At 37.6% G+C, this 16,257-nt stretch overlaps 1 protein-coding gene, 3 non-coding genes and 1 pseudogene across 4 annotated transcripts in view; 4 read left to right on the top strand and 1 right to left on the bottom strand.

The window, feature by feature from the left end:
• WDR43 (WD repeat domain 43) overlaps positions 1-16,257 on the top strand; it is a 36,324-nt gene that overhangs the window by 15,188 nt on the left and 4,879 nt on the right. Inside the window, exons 4-14 of the mRNA XM_043469030.1 lie at positions 1,051-1,171; positions 1,951-2,090; positions 3,325-3,427; positions 3,978-4,042; positions 6,551-6,722; positions 8,261-8,347; positions 9,269-9,400; positions 10,708-10,839; positions 13,275-13,361; positions 13,948-13,979; positions 15,192-15,255. Coding sequence (XP_043324965.1) covers positions 1,051-1,171; positions 1,951-2,090; positions 3,325-3,427; positions 3,978-4,042; positions 6,551-6,722; positions 8,261-8,347; positions 9,269-9,400; positions 10,708-10,839; positions 13,275-13,361; positions 13,948-13,979; positions 15,192-15,255 — 1,135 coding nt within the window. The remainder of the gene's footprint in view (positions 1-1,050; positions 1,172-1,950; positions 2,091-3,324; positions 3,428-3,977; positions 4,043-6,550; positions 6,723-8,260; positions 8,348-9,268; positions 9,401-10,707; positions 10,840-13,274; positions 13,362-13,947; positions 13,980-15,191; positions 15,256-16,257) is intronic.
• Positions 6-451, bottom strand: LOC122441906 (annotated as a pseudogene).
• Positions 1,583-1,667, top strand: LOC122442782. The gene has a single exon (XR_006269769.1). It is a non-coding gene; the product is annotated as a small nucleolar RNA SNORD53/SNORD92 (small nucleolar RNA).
• On the top strand, positions 8,850-8,927 carry LOC122442780. The gene has a single exon (XR_006269767.1). It is a non-coding gene; the product is annotated as a small nucleolar RNA SNORD53/SNORD92 (small nucleolar RNA).
• On the top strand, positions 9,597-9,672 carry LOC122442781. Its single transcript, XR_006269768.1, has one exon. It is a non-coding gene; the product is annotated as a small nucleolar RNA SNORD53/SNORD92 (small nucleolar RNA).

The following is a 16,257-nucleotide window of genomic DNA, read 5'->3' as shown; positions in this document are numbered from 1 at the left end:
TCACTTCAAGCTACCAGTACACAAGCAGCACCTATACCCTTAGTCTTCTCCTCAGCTCTTCTGCTAAAGAGTTTGGCCTTCACGAAGACAGGCTGCCTTGGGAGCTTTCCCTTTGCCAGAACTCTGTAGTAACCCAGTCACACCACATCAGTGATAGGAGCAGCTCCTGTCTTGGTCTTGGCAGCATTTACCCATGTCTGTGTACTAACCAAGGTCCATAATTTATCATGGTTGATAGTTGGGCAGAAATCCTGGTTCCTCTCTAAGTGGTATTGCCTCATACCAGCTTTCCCAAAGTATCTTGGGTGGTGGTTTTTGAAGTTGACTCTCTGGTGGGACATGCCACCAGCATTTCCTTGGCCTTCTGGGTGTTTCTGGTGTTTGCCGAGGCAACTGTGGCCGTGGCTCATGTGGCTCCTAAGTTTCGGGTCTTCCTTAGTCTGGATGGCATGTTGGCAGCCTAGACCATAGAGTAATTTTGTTTTTCTAAATGAGTTATTTGACAGTTCCAATGTGACTAGCAGAGCAATATGTTTTCCACTTTAGAATTAACCTTTTTTGGCAGGAAAATGGCTGCTGTTATTCCCTCTATCAGATGGGGGCATATCTGTGTGCATTTGGGATAGAAATAGCCTTTTTGTACCATAGGTTAAGAGATCATTTGTGCTGCTAAGTAAATTCTCAACCTTTCAGAGAATGCAGGAACTTTGGAGAGGATGGTGGCTTTGCAGAGGCCCAGCCAGCATGCTCAGTTTCCTGGGTATTAATAAAATCCACCTCACGGATCACAGGATACACAGCTACCCATTGTACACCCTCATCGCTCTTACTCACCCATTTCCTGGTACCTTTCCAGATTCTCTGTCCTGTTGGGGAGGCAAGACGTTGGAGCTCTGTCCAGGGTTGGTTACTTGGCTCAAGATTCAGGGGATTGCCATTTGGCCTAGAATCTTAAGTGGCATTTTTAAGGCCTGATTTGTTTTTTTATTTTTGCTCTGAGTAAAGTTTCTTCCCCATTTACTGAGGTGTTTTTATTTCTCTTCAATACAGCAAATGGAAAGGTGATAATAGCAGTGTCAGTTCCCTGTGTATCAGCCCAGATGGAAAGATGTTGCTTTCAGCTGGTCGAACAATCAAACTATGGGTTTTGGAGACCAAAGAAGTCTACAGAGTGAGTGAATCAAATTAGTCGTTAAGCATAACAGTGGTCTGGAGCAAGTATGGAGAAAGGCAGGAATCTGAACAAGACAATATTGTTTTATAAGATTTGTTACTTTGAAGCATATGAAATAGTAGATTTTTAATAGACAAAACTTAGCCTCCAAATCTGTTAAAATAAGTTAGATATGTCTGTTTGACATGCATTGCAAAAATGAATATAAATGGAAGAAATGAGTAGAATTTGAATTAAGTCTCTGTTGATAATTATAATTGTGTAATAATGATAGTAATTTTTAATTTCTAGCTTGCATCCAGTATTTGGTACACTTAGTATTTAACTAAGGAAATTTAGCATTAACACAGTACTTAACTGTGGAGATGTAGACTTATGATTTAGTGTACTTGGGTTACTGAACTTTTGGTGCTGTGATGATGCCTTAAAATTGTGGTTTCGACTCACTGAGAGTAACATGAAGACCTACAATTCCTTGGCTGTGTCTGAGCACCCAAGCACCCCTTTAAAATGGGTAGAATGAAGTGAGTCTTTAGGGTAAAGATGGAGGAAAAAAAGATTATGGAGTAGGGTCATGGGAGTTGGAAGGGACATCTTTAATGTTTAACTTTTTTCAGATGAAATTTTTTAAAGTGCGAGGAATATAGCATAAATAGTAGTCTGGAGCTCTGATTTCAGATATATATTGTCTATATTGTTTTTGGTACATGTGAACTCTTAATTTTTGTTACTGCTTTATATGCATCCTCTCCTAAATGAGATTTAACTTTCTCTAGCACTTCACAGGACATGCGACCCCAGTTTCATCACTTACGTTCACTACTATCAGACCTCCTAATGAGAGCCAACCCTTTGATGGAATTACAGGTCTTTATTTCTTATCTGGAGCAGTCCATGACCGGTTACTTAATGTCTGGTATGTAGTCTTTTGGATTTGGGAGGTAACATCACCTTGAAAGGATTGGTCACATTTACATGGTTAATATAAATGATGAATATGAGATTGGCTTCATTGTATCTAATGTTAGATTTACATTGACTTGTAATGAGAAACTGAGCCTGCCTAAAAATCAGATCTTTATGAGAAAAATTGAAGAGCATTACATTATAGAACTTCCTCTGCTTGTTTAAAGGTACACTAGGCTGAATATTTTTCTGACTGGGCAATTTAAAAACCTTAAAAAAATTTTTTTTTAGGAAAATCTCTGATTTTATTGAAAGAAATGACTACTAGATTAGTTCAGTAATGTCTGTTTGCTAATGGTTTAATACACACATACATAGGTGATGAACTTATGTTAAATAATAGTTTATCGAACTCAAACACTTTCTCCATAAGAATATTTTAGCCTTTTTACTCTTAGGAATACTAGGCTGCACTTGGGCATTATTCTTGGGGGCCATTTTAAACAGAAATCACCAACTAAAAGCACAGGAGCAAAAAGCATGGCACTAAGCAGGCTGTGAAAAGAATCCTTAGTATGAAAGCTGCAGTAAAAAGTCAGAGCATCGTCTTGTTTAACCTCATGGGTGTTGGGCTGCTCATATTCTTCACTGCTCTGTGTGTACCTGTTAAAGACCATGAAATCACCGCGAATACTGATTCTGGGGTCTGCAAATAAATTTTAGCAAGTAGGCATATTCTCAAATAAGGAATCAACAAACAATGAGGTCATTTATCTGTTTATTTCTGGACTCTGTTTTCTCAATATTACTATGATGTTAATTCTCCTCACCTTTATCTATAAATTCTGAGTGAACCTAGTCAAAATACCAGCAATGTGATTTTAAAATTCAAGTGGAACTGCTGAGCACTTAGAGTAGCCAAAATGAAACTTCTCTTTGAAAGAGAAGTTGGGAGGACTCACTTCAAGACTTGCAAAGCTGTAGTGATCAAGACAGTTGGCATTGCCATCAAGATAGACAAATAGGTTAATGGAAAAGAAGGTTGCTCATTGTTTAAGTCTGCCACAAGCACATTAATGCTTTCTCTTTTCCCATGCAACCATGTTACATGGTAGTGACACAAATATTTTGCTTATTTTTATCTTTAATTACCTTATTTAGCTTTCAAAAGATGAAAATGCTGTTTGGCCCCCTTTTTTCCCTTCCCAGTGTCTTGCTGTCTAAACCTTGGTTTTATTATCTAGGCAGGTCCGGTCAGAAAACAAAGAGAAGAATGCAGTGATGTCTTTTACAGTTACAGATGAACCTGTCTTTATTGACTTGACTTTGTCAGAAAACAAAGAGGAGGTGAGTGGCTTTTTTTTTTTTTGAGAATTTGTTTTTGGACTTTACAAATACTGTTTTTAAAATCAGGATTTTGATGATGTGATGGTTCAGGAAAGAGAGAGGATGAAGTAAAACAAAAATCTTAGACTGTTTGAAGTAACCATTGGATTCTGTGTTGAGTGCTCGTAAGGGGAAAGGCCAGGCCGTGGTGGCGCCTTCAGTAATCCAGATACGCGGAGCTGAATTACGCAGGCCAGATACAACGGTTCCCTATTGTCAGCCAGTGCCCTTGGTAGGAACTTTTAGTGCCTCTAAACCTCCAGGCTGCTGGGCATTGGCTACGCTGTCTTCGTAGTCTAAACTTCTGTTTATAAGCTTGACAACTTCTACTTGAATTGTTCTTTTGATGGCAGCTATTATTTTTAAATTCAAAAGTTGTCCATCCTTACTGTTCTGATTTATCTCTGGTTATTATTTGAAGGGTGGAGAGGGTAGTCAGATTTTCATAAGTAATCATTAGAGTAGACTGAAATATATTTCCTATTAGAGTAATGTTACATTTTTGTTTTAGCCTGTCAAGTTAGCTGTTGTTTGCAGAGATGGTCAAGTTCATCTTTTTGAACACATATTAAATGGGTAAGTAAGAAAGTTCTCAAGTCAGAAATTTATTTTCTTTCCCTGACTTGCTACTGTTTATTTATACTCCCACCTCAGCATTCTTTGCTTTGTTACTTTTCAGTTAGGTCATTCTGGAAGCTTTAATTCTTTGTCTGTATGAATACATACATTCCCATGAAAACTTGAGTTTTGGAGTTGTGGCCTATTTCTTCATATTTGTGGTTAAAGACGGTGGCTTTTTATGCTGCGTACTTAGTAAATTTTGTTAGTTCTAACATAAATTTTAAAAGACATTGGCTTAGTAGGAAAATTTCGTTGTGAGCTTTGGTGAAGCTTTAATTTCTGACTTTGATAGTGTTGCCCTTGTCACACAGTGGTGGGTCAGTGAATGCTTGTGTTCTGGTGGGCAGAGAGGAATGTTGTTGATGTTATGTATAGTAGTCATAGAACAGGGATCAGTAAATTATGGCCTGCAGGCTGCATCCAATAGAGACCATCTGTGGCCCCACCAAAGCAAAAACATTTACTATCTGGCTCTTTATAGAAAGTTTGCCAGCTCTTGCCACATGCTGTGAACATGTTCTGAGACTCAAGTCATGTGCATAATGATGTTAAACTTTAAAATGGTTTCAACTTTTTATTGTCAGTTGGTGGCTTGCCTCATAGCTCAGTCAGTAAGGAATCTGCCTGCAGTGCAGGAGACCCAGGTTTGATTCCTGGGTCAGGAAGATCCCCTGGCGAAGGTACTCCAGTACTCTTGCCTAGAGAATCCCATGGACAGAGAAGTCCGGCAGGGTGTACTCCATGGTGTTGCAGGTCAGACACGACTTAGTGACTAAACCAGCACCACCACCACCTTCCTTTTATAATAGGAAGTGTGAAAGCAGTATACATTGGTTTTAAGACACTCAGGACACAGAGGCGATTATAAAACCCAAGTCTCTGGAGCTCCGTCGAGTTCCACTCCCTAGAGGTAGCTGTTCACCTTTTGGTGTGTAGCCCTGGAGGCCTTTGTTTACATAGTCACATGTGTACATGGAACGTATAACTGAAGGCCCAGAAGAGGGCCATTTCTTCTTGGGCAGTAGCCTACCATTAAAGGATTTTAAACTGATAATTGATGGAGTTTGACCCAAATTTTAAGACATTGAGAAGAGAATAGGCCATAGAAGGGTAAAGGCCAAAGCAGAGGCCAAAAATCCTGGCTGTAGATGGTTGTGGAGTTGGGAAACTAGGAAGAGAGAGTTGGAAAGCTAGTGGGGTGCTTAGAATTGGAATTATTTATGGAGGATGTGTACTTACTGGTGATAAGATGTCTGTGGTGTGAGTGTGTGTGGCTGAGATACAGGGACGGATAAGGTTGTTGGAGGCAAAAGGCTTAGGACTGAGGGAGGGGAGGGAGGAAGGGGGTCAGAAGGATCATCTGTCTGCATGCTATGTGTGGAAGTCACCAAGAAAGGAATTCTTCAGCAGAATTGTTGAACAGAATGACAGTGAGCCACTCACGTCTTTTAAGAAGTGCTGAGTGATCCAGAGGCCATTGGATTAGAGTTAGCTGGTGACGACAATTTCAGTGGTTTTAGAGATGGTGAAAGGAGAGACTGCTTGTAGTGAATGTTAGTGAAGAACAAGGTGGACACTTAAGTCATGGCGAAGGGTCCCGGCACACGGGTGTGAAGAGGGCTGCCGAGGTGAGCAGCTTGGAGCAAGGTGAGGGGAGCTCTTAAGTTGAGGATCTAACTTCATTTATATTTTACTGATTATTTTGCTCCTAGAAGTATGTTGCAGAGGTCATGATGAGTGTTCGGAAATTGGAAGCGTTTAGAGATGGGCCTGAGGGGAGTAGGGTGTGGACAGAGCCATTTGGGTCTGAAAGCTCATGGTGGTGAGAGAACACTTGGGAGCTTGGGGCCTTTTGTGGGGATAGAGCAGGTGTACCTCATGGCAGGTTTTGGTGGTGAGGTCCTGAATGTTGGCAGGGTGGGATAGATGACAGAAACACTGGTGCTCTGGGGACCCTCTCACTCCTGGTGGTGACATGGAGGCCAGTGGAGGATCCCATTTCTTTACTTGACACCAGCTTCAAAGAATTAGTGTGAAATGCTGTTTCACATTTTCTTTTTTTATATTTAATTAATTATGTTTTGGCTGCACTGGCTCCTTATGGCTTTGTGCAGGCTTTCTCTTGTTGTGGTAAACGGGGGCTACTCTTCTCGTGGTGTGTGGGCTTCTCATCGCAGGGGCTAGTCTTGTGGTGGTGTGTGGGCTTCTCATTGCGGTGGCTTCTCTTGTTGCAGAGCATGGGCTCTGTAGTGTCCAGGCTTCAATAGTTTTGGCTCCCGGGCTCTAGAGCAACGGGCTCAGTAGTTGTGGCTCATGGGCTTAGTTGCTGCTTGGCATGTGGGATCTTCCCAGATCAGGGCTTGGACCTGTTTCCCCTGTATTGGCAGACAGATTCTTATCCACTGCATCACCAGGGAAGTCCTATTTTCACATTTTCTTATCTAATTGTTTTTCCATTTCTAGGTACTGCAAAAAGCCTTTGACTTCGAACTGTACAATTCAGATAGCAACACCTGGGAAAGGCAAGAAATCAACACCAAAACCTATCCCTATTTTAGCAGCTGGTTTCTGCTCAGACAAAATGTCATTGTTGCTTGTGTATGGCAATTGGTTTCAGCCCATCATTGAGCGACTGGTACGTAGATGCTCCTGAAGTAAAGCAGTATAACATCAGTACATCTCTGGTAGATGATGATAATGAAAGGATACATTGCTCTGCTTATTGGAATACTTAAGAAGATGTCATATATTTCCCTTTAACTGAGGGACCTTTCAGTGGGTGGTTTATTTTAACTTGTGAGAACCCTGGTTCTACAGTTGATCCTTAAACAACACAGATTTGAACTGTGTGGGTCCACTTTTACAGGGGTTTTTCAATAGTACTGTACTACTACACCATCCAAGGTGGTTGAATCCACAGTTGCAGAACGATGGATTTATTGTAAGTTATAAGTGATGAATTTTCGATTGCATGGAATGTCGGCGCCCCTAGGCTCTGCGTTGTTCAAGGGTTACCTATGTAGTTTTATTTAACTCGGTATATCTAAAATAAAATTTTAATGCCGAGTCAATATAAAACATTATTTGAGATGTTTTACTCTCCTTCTTTTATTTGGTATTATGTCTTTGAAGTCTGGCATGTATTATTCACTTGTAAGCACATCCCACTTTGGGCTAGTCACATTTTAAGTGCTCAGTAGCCACAGGTATGGGTGAATGTTGCCCAGTTACCCAAAAGATAAATAAGATTTTGTGGTAATATCACACATTGAATATTCCAAGTGGAAATGTGATAGGTGGGGCAATGATTTAAATTTTTTGATTACAAAAGTTTCTTGAGGACTTTTGGTGTGTAATTATGAGCATATCCAGTAGATGAGGCTGTGAGAGAATATTTCTTGCTCAGGCAATCTGTTGTTGATTCGATTTAAAGCTATTTACTTACTTTTGAAAAACATGATACATGGATAGGATACGATGAAAGGGGAGAGAAGTGTTAAGCTGTGACCGTAAGTCTTCTTACCATATGTGGCTCCTTTAATAATCCCACTCTCCGGATGCAGCCTTACCTGTTTGCTTTGTGTCTTTCAGATATTGATTGATTATGTGGATATAGAAAATTACCTGTAACTTTAAAGCCTTATAGATACATAGGGGTTTTGCTGCATAAACCTCCTGTTTATCACTGTATCAGGACATAGCAATTCACGTTCGAGCCAGTACTTGTCTTTGAGTAGCCTGTGGAAGGATAGCAGTAGGAAATTTTAGTGTAGGACCAGTCTTTTTTTACCATATTATTCTTTACAAGGGCAATGAGCTGATAATATTTTCTTTAAAACCTGTTGCATTTTAAATCTCAATCTTTTGAAGCTGCACATGTGAAAACTTTGAGCAGTTCGTAACTAAGGAAAGTAAACATTATGTCTGCTATCTTCAAAGTTTATCCATTTTCTTCAAATGCCCCCAGTCTGAATGGTGATCAGTTTGAGTGACTAGGAGTTTTTTCTGGAAGCCTTCTATACCTTTTTGTATTTTTATAAATATGCACAAGTAGGCATTTCTTTTTCACTTTATTCTTACTCCCAATTACTCTGTTTAACAGTTATTACTCTGTTTAACAGTGTTTCTCCCCCCTCTTCCACCTTCTGTCCCCCTTGAAAATCCTGTCTCCAGGCTTTGAATTCCAAAGAACCTCATATGTGTTTAATAAGAGATATTTCAAACTGCTGGGCCCCAAAAGTAGAAACAGCTATAACAAAGGTGAGTGCATTGTATATTAGAAGTTAAAAAAAAAGATGTTTGAATTGAATCATATTGAATCATTATGAATAATTAATTGCATTAATATTATGTTTAGATTTAATTTTGTTTGTGATCTTGTCGTAACTTTGTGGGATTAGGTTTTAGATATCAAGATTGTAAAACTTTTTTCATTTCTGTGTTCTTAATTTGTTGAATGAATGAGTGCATAGGTGACTAGAAGTTGAAAACCTTGGATTTATTTAATTCTTCTTCCTCTATCCCCCCATGCAGTATCACTGAGTAAATATCAGATTTGTCAATTATTTTTATCAGTTTCTGTACTTAAAAAGCAGCATAACTTTGTTGAGAGGATTGTTGTATTTCAGAGTGAAATAAAACCTGAATCCGTGATGGGGCTGGAATTAAATACCATACATAAGAGCATTATTGTGATGCTCTGTTTTGAATATAATGTGGCATCTACATGTAGACATGTGTTTGGCAGTTTAATGACCAAGATATGCTATGATGACATCCATATGGTTTCGCTTCTGGCTGAGTTTCAGAGATGACACCTTTCTCTTGGCTGTCTGAGCATTTCTGGCAAAGATCAATTATTGAAGGTAGTTGTAAAATGTGCAGCTTCATTATTAACGTTTTTAAGTCAATGTGTCATTAGGTAATCGGTAGATTTTGTTTTTCTTGATTCTTTCTCTTACCCAGTGTTGAAAGCTTTAAAACCATGAATGTTCAGATTGTACTTAAATGCCCATATTCAATTAAAATGTATCTTTAATTCATATCCTATTGAGTTAGTTTTATTAAGCTTTTCAGTAGAAAAACCTTTTAAAATCTGTTAGTTTTCTCACTGGGGATAAATCTTACAAGGACTAAAGACGTAATTTCCTTTGTCACATGCCTCCTATTCCTGTGTAACAGGTGAGGACACCAGTGATGAATTCTGAAGCAAAAGTTCTGGTGCCCGGGATACCTGGTCATCACGCAGCTATCAAGCCTGCTCCTCCACAGACCAAGGAAGTAGAGAGCAAGAGGAAATTGGGGGAAAAGGAGGTAATACAATCCTTCTGACCATTTTTGAGTTTGAAATTTAAGATGACTTGGGAGAATCTAACAAATGTATTGGATGGAGCCAAAGCTGAAGACTTCAGAAAATGGAGAGGACAAAACTCTGTTAACTAAAGAGGGTGCTCTTCTGGCCATTTGTTAATTTTTAGCTGTATAAGGTAATTGTGGTTTAAACCAGGACTTGCTGTGATGATTTTCATTGGGTTTCGCATGTTGCTGAGTTCCAATGATGCCTTGTCTCTTGGCTGTCTGAGCATTCCTGGCTGGTTTAGTGCTAGTTAGTCTTTAAAAGTGATCATCGTTATAATCTTTTAAAGCACTTATAAATTTCATTTTTTTGCAACTTTTAAAACCCTCTTATGGTTTACTATTCTTGTCAATGAAAAGTCCTCTTTTTTTGTCTTCCATTCACTTGTCAGTCTTATCTAAGTAATCTAAAATTTTAACTGTTTTATCGTTAGAGAAAGAATGTTATGTTTCTTTACCTGATTGTAAATGTCTTGCTTTATTTATAAAAATTATTCCTCAATAACATGGTATATGTATGTAAAAATAATGGCCAACTCTCTCTAGCTTGGCCTGGATCCAACCCTTTAATTTCATTCTTCCTTTTAAAAATTGTTTCTCATAAAACATATCCCAGACAGGAGGCTTTACGAAAGCATATTTGTTTGTTTTGGTAATAATAGAACATTTGTATTTTGATTCATTTACCAAGGGGTTGGCAGAGCATAGTTGTTAAATTTGCTTTCAGAAGGGATTGGTTAAGTACAAGTGAGTTTTTGTAGCAAATAAAAAGAAAAATAGGAAGACTTCTTATAAATTTGGGGGGGAACCTGTTTTTGTGCTCCTTTGATAATATTTGTTAGCAAGAGACTTGAGGTTGATGGCAAGAGAAAGTTATAGAAGGGTAAGCTTTTATAGAAAATTATAGAAGGGAAAAATTATAGGTTTTTTCTTAGGCTCTAATAATCAGATGCCAGATCCTTATCTTATTGCAATCTTATAGAGGAATTTTTATGAATTACATTCTCAAATTGTGATTTTTCAGGTTTTTTCTTTCCCCCCTTAAATCTGCGAACTTGGACTATAGATACTACACTTGTGTGCAACATTGGCTTTATGGTGATGAGATTCTATTGGAATGAGAAAGAGCATGTTTCTGTTTTTCCGTATTGAGGTGTGAATCAGTTAGCGCTTTTTGTCTCCTGAGACATAAACACAAAGTAATTTGACCAGACTGGTTTAGGTCTTGTCTGGTGCAACATTAACTGGTCATTGATGTTCTATAGGTTAGCATTGAAGAACGCCTGGGAGCCCTGGATATAGCTACAAAAAAAGAAAAGGACGACCTTCCACAGACAAATAGTTTTCCAGTTCTCCTCACACAGGGCTTAGAAAGTAATGATTTTGAAATTCTAAATGTAAGTATTATAGCAGTTTTTAAAGGAAATAAGATGGTTAATTTTCCTTAGAAGGCAATTGACAGCACATTTACAGAGTGAATAGTCATGTACTGTTTTGAATTTAATGTTTTGTGAGTTTAGTCAAATGTCTATCTCTTGGTGGCACTATACAGACAGTCACCAACCTACAAAGGGATTGAATTGAGTTATTTTGAACCTGGAATGCATTTTCTCATAGAAATATTGTTGTGACTTGTTACTGGGTTCTTAGGCTTTAGTTCACAAAAGCCTTTATAAACGTTGTGTAGCTGAATTATAATACTCAGCATTCTAGATCACAATTTATATTTTTTTCTGTAGGAAAATGCGTTCCTGAGTTTTTACTCTGGATTCCAGAAACTTATTTCCCCCTGGCCGTGAGAGGGGGCGGTGAGGTGGAACCTTGGCAATGGATAGGAGGTTTGAGGGAAAAATTCAAGAGGGTTGGGGGTATATAAAAGGGAGGCATTTGCTATTTTTCTGTTTGTAAGTTGGTGACTGCTTGTATGTTGCTTAATTTGGTCCTCTTAAATTCCAGAATTTGAAAGTGGTCTGTAGAGAAAATTTAAGTGTAAAAAAAATGGACTTAAGCACTACCTGATTAGATTAAAGCAGGTTTACCTTTGCTAAGTGCATTTGTTATTAGTGAGTCTTAGTGCCACTTAGTATAGATGTGACTTGAATAGGCAACCCATGAATAATGTTTCTCTGCTTTATATTTTGATCTAAATGGGAATATCTTACGTTTAAGGTGATTTTGTAAAATGAGGGGGGAAACCAGACATACGTGAAAACCTAAAATTACTTTCAAAATAGTTTGTGAGTGTATGTATCTGGGGAAGTCAATTTTAGTTTAACATGGTATAGAAACCTTGGTGAGGATTTGGTGAAAAATAAGCTACAGAAAACAATTGACAGTTTTTTTAAAAATATAGCTTATTTGCCATCATAGCTTACTTAATTGTGGTTTGAAAAATTCCTTAGTACAAGTGAATAAGTTATCTTTTTTTTTTTTTAAAGAAACATCTCATAATAGTACAGTGGGCCACAATGAACCCATCACTCAGTTTGAAAAATTATCAACACTAACCAACCTGTCTGTTCTTGTTTTATCTGTTTGCCACACCCCTCCCCAGGTTATAGTGAATCAAATTTCAGACCTATTATTTATTTCAACCACAAATATACCCCTGTTCAACTCTGACAATAGCAATTCCTTTTAAAAACATAACCACAATCTATTATCACACCTAAAAACATAAATGGTGATTCCTTAAAATTATCAAATATCCAGTTAATATATATTTACCTCTCGCTGACTGCCTTGTAAAGTTTTACTTTTTTCTCTTTCTTAAAAACTATATTCCAACAAAATCCACACTTAGGGAAATATTGGTCCCTTGGATTTAATAAAAAATTAAAGTTTCTTTCTTGAAATGGCACTGTTTAGATAATGAAAAGGCAAGCCATAGGCTGGCAAAAAAAAAAGCGACCTATATATCGGACAGAGAACTTATATCCAGAATTTATAGAGCTCTTTTAACTCATTTGTGAGACTTAACTCAAGTAAAAACCAACTGGTAAAGGTGTGAACAGATATTTCACAGATATTCCAATGGCCAGTGAGTGCAGATAAAGGTATTAAACATCATTAATCATCATAAATGCAAATTAAAGCCATAATGAGATGATAACTGCATGCCTGTTACAGATTTATTAAAATTTAAAAAACAGTACCGTCTGTTGGGGAGTATGCAGGGTAACTGGAACTCTCATGTCTTGCTGGTGGGAAGTGAAATAGTACGCCTACTTTGGAAAACAGTTTGGCAGTTTCTTACGGACACATCTACCACAAGAATGTGCCATTCTGTCCTTAGGTGTTTACCACAAGAACCAACGTTCATACAAAGACTTGTACAGGAATGGCCAGGGCAACCTTATTTCTACCAGCCCCAAGCTGGAAAGAACCCTCAATATGTGAAGGGATAAACAAATTATTATCTAGCAGTGTAAGGAATGTGTATTGCTTCATCAACAACATGGATGAATCTCAAACTTATGCTATGAGAAAGAAGCCAGGCAAAAAAAGTACATATAGCTTGATCTCATTTATATAAAAATTCTAGAAAATGCAAACCAATATATAGTTCAGTAGTTGCCTGAGGGAGGGGGATTGAAGGGAACCTAGAAGGTAAAGAGTCCAAGGAGTAAATGTCCTGATAACTTGCCGACTATACTTGTCTGATAACCATAAGAAATAGTGCAACATTCTTCATTTAATCCCAACCTTTATTTGCTAAAATTCAGTTGGTTCTTCATCGTGTGGTTTTTAAGATCATTTTTACTGACAGTATTTCCTGTAGTGTCCTTAGTTTCTGAGTATGCTTATTTATATTTTTTTTCCCCCCTCACAGAAAGTACTTCAAACTAGGAATTTAAACTTAATAAAGAGAACTGTATTAAGGATGCCCCTGCATGCTGTTATTCCGTTGTTGCAAGAGGTAACTGAGAACACTTTTCATTCTAAGGTCCTAATGCTATGACTCGAAGGTGAAAATCCAGACATGGATTTGTAGTATGGAAGCGAGCAGGGTACTTAGAGTGGATGATAGATGACCACTAGATCTCCTCAGCCAAAAGTTTCCTAACCTAGATTTTTTTCTATATGTTTTAAAAATTGAGATATAATTTAGATATCTTTAAAGTGTACAGTGTTGTATAGTATATTATAGACTGTACAACTGCCGCACCAAAAAGAAAGCCTGTACCCATTAGTCACGCCCCATTTGTCCTTTCCCCCCAGTTTCTGGCAACCACTAATCTATTTTCTGTCTTTGTGTCTATTTTGAACATTTATTCATAAATCCTAGCCTAGATTTTTATCAGATAATTACTGTTATTTTAGGAATGTATTCCTAGATGATGTTAAATTAATTGGTCAAACATTTAGGAGTTAGGAAACAAGAATAATGATTTCCTAATACAGCTATTCTTTTCCTTTGGTTCTATGGATGTGTTTTTGTGTGAATTGATGGAGATTGGCTGGTTCTGAAGTACTGTGACTAATACTGTTTTTCTTTTCCTCAGCTTACAAAGAGATTACAAGGACATCCTAATAGGTAAAACGTTTAGGCAACCTAAATTGCTTTGATATTACAAATATTTTAAATGTGATTGTTTAATAACAGCAATGTCTTACAGCATGTTACTACATAGTAGGTAGCCCCAAATTCTAATAAAACTCTTTTAATTGTGAAATATTGATCTCTGCACTTATTTTAAATTGAATGATTCTTATTTCCAAGATTGTATTACAGTTTTTCTCCTTTCTTTTAGAAAACAACTTTATTATCAGGTCATTTAGTGGATTAATATTTCATGATTTAGGCCTAATCATGATGTGTAAAACTGGTCATTTGTAGAACTTGCTCAACATCTGGTATTGGCTAAAAGACACTATAAGGAAAAGATTTTATATAACTAAATTTTATGAGTCATCTTTTGTTAATTTGATGATTAAATATTTAGATAGGGTGTTGATGGGCTTCCCCAGGTGGTGCCAGTGGTAGAGAACCCCCCTGCCAATGCAGGTAGATGTAAGAGATACAGGTTCGATCCCTGCGTCGGGAAGATCCCCTAGAGGAGGGCATGGCAACCCACTCCAGTGTTCTTGCCTGGAGAATCTCATGGACAAAGGAGCCTGGCGGGCTACAGTCCATAGGGTCGCAAAGAGTCAGACACGACTGAAACAGCTTAGCACACACGCAGGGGGTGTTGATTTCTCAAAGATCTTAAGCTTGAACTATGGCATCATCAGTGTCTATATTTTTTCTTTTCTAAGCTGTTTTTCTTGATAGACTCCATTAGACTTTGGAGCTCACAAAGGAAAGTTGAAGAGTTCATTAATTAGGGCCTGACTTACATTTTTGGCCTGTGTTTGTCTTAATGCTGGTTTGGAAATCTTTTGCTGTTTGTTCCTTATGATGAACAGATGGGCTCAGATACATGAGCATAAAATGCAGTGTCAACTGAGCACAGTTTACTGCCTTGGTATCAGCTAATTATGAAGTAAAACATTAGTTTTATATCTGGAATTGAATTATTTTTAGAGGAAGGGGTTTTTGTCCTGTCACCTACTACCCCCTCCCTTCCCCAAGATAACTCCTATATTACACAGATCTGAAATAGACCCAGTGAAAGAATGAAAGGACTGTCATATTCAATAGTGGTTTATTATTGGAGTCATTTTCTAGATCTTTATAACTCTGTTGTATTTACTTTTGGATTTGTGAATATTAGTTGATTTGTTGTGTGTGTGTTTTTTTTTTCAGTGCTATTTTAATGGTTCAGTGGCTAAAATGTGTGTTAACGGTCCATGCATCCTACTTATCCACAGTAAGTCTGTTCAGTTGGAGTTGTTGAATAGTTTGGATTTGATAAGGATTATAAACTGATGGCTTAACAAAAACCATCTACCCTTTAACTGTCAGCCGCTTCTTTCAAAGACTTGTTTTTTTCCCCAGGTGCAATATCATATTGTCATTGTTGTTACCTTTTATAAACCAGTCTTTTGTTGACCCAGATTTTAGAAGTAAATTATATTCTGTAGAGAAGCTTGAAAAATACAGAAAGGAGAAAAGTTACATAGGAGCCTTCAGATGTTTTTCTATATACACAACCTGTTTAGCAAAATTATCTTTACATTGTGTGTATCTCTCTACCTCCTGCTAAAAAGCTTAGTAACTTTTAAAAGTTTATATCCCTCGTGTTAATATGTCTGTTGTACATTGCCTCAGGAGGCTAAATGGGTAGTTTGTGATAAAAATTATATAAATATTTAATACCTGACGTTTTGCTGGGGCAACTATCAACTCCTTATTACCTATACAGATGTAAGGGAGGGAGTGTAAAGTCTTTTTTTTTGAGGGGGGGGAGTGTAAAATCTTAAAGCAGCACCAGGAAAAAAAAATAGTTCTATATCTCATAATAGAAGTTGTGTTATTACCACATCATTAATTCAGTTATATTAAACTAGGAATAAAATCATGCAGTTGGCCTTTTCCTCTTTTTATTTGAGTATCTAGCATCTTTCAGTAGGTTTTCTTAAAAGATTTTAATGGAGAGTTGAAAATTCTTAATTGCCCTTTAAATTATAGCTCTTCCTTTCTTGACACAGTTTCACTCAATTCTTGCCTGATCACTGTCCCTTTTCCTTGCCTGATCAGGGTCCTTTTCCTTCAGTAGTTTGAGATAGGAAAGACTACTGGATAACCTGTTTTGAGTTTGGCAGTTCGTTCTCTGTATGTCTGTGGTGATTTCTGTCAGGGAGTTAAAATGGGGGAAGAGTCAGGAAACAGAGTGCATATTGGTTTTCCTAACTTACAGAAGCCTTGGGAG

Source organism: Cervus canadensis, chromosome 5 (assembly GCF_019320065.1).
Source record: "Cervus canadensis isolate Bull #8, Minnesota chromosome 5, ASM1932006v1, whole genome shotgun sequence".
Classification (NCBI taxonomy): Eukaryota; Metazoa; Chordata; class Mammalia; order Artiodactyla; family Cervidae; genus Cervus; species Cervus canadensis.
The sequence above is the reverse complement of the archived record's forward strand: the minus strand, read 5'-3'. Positions and strand labels throughout refer to the sequence as shown.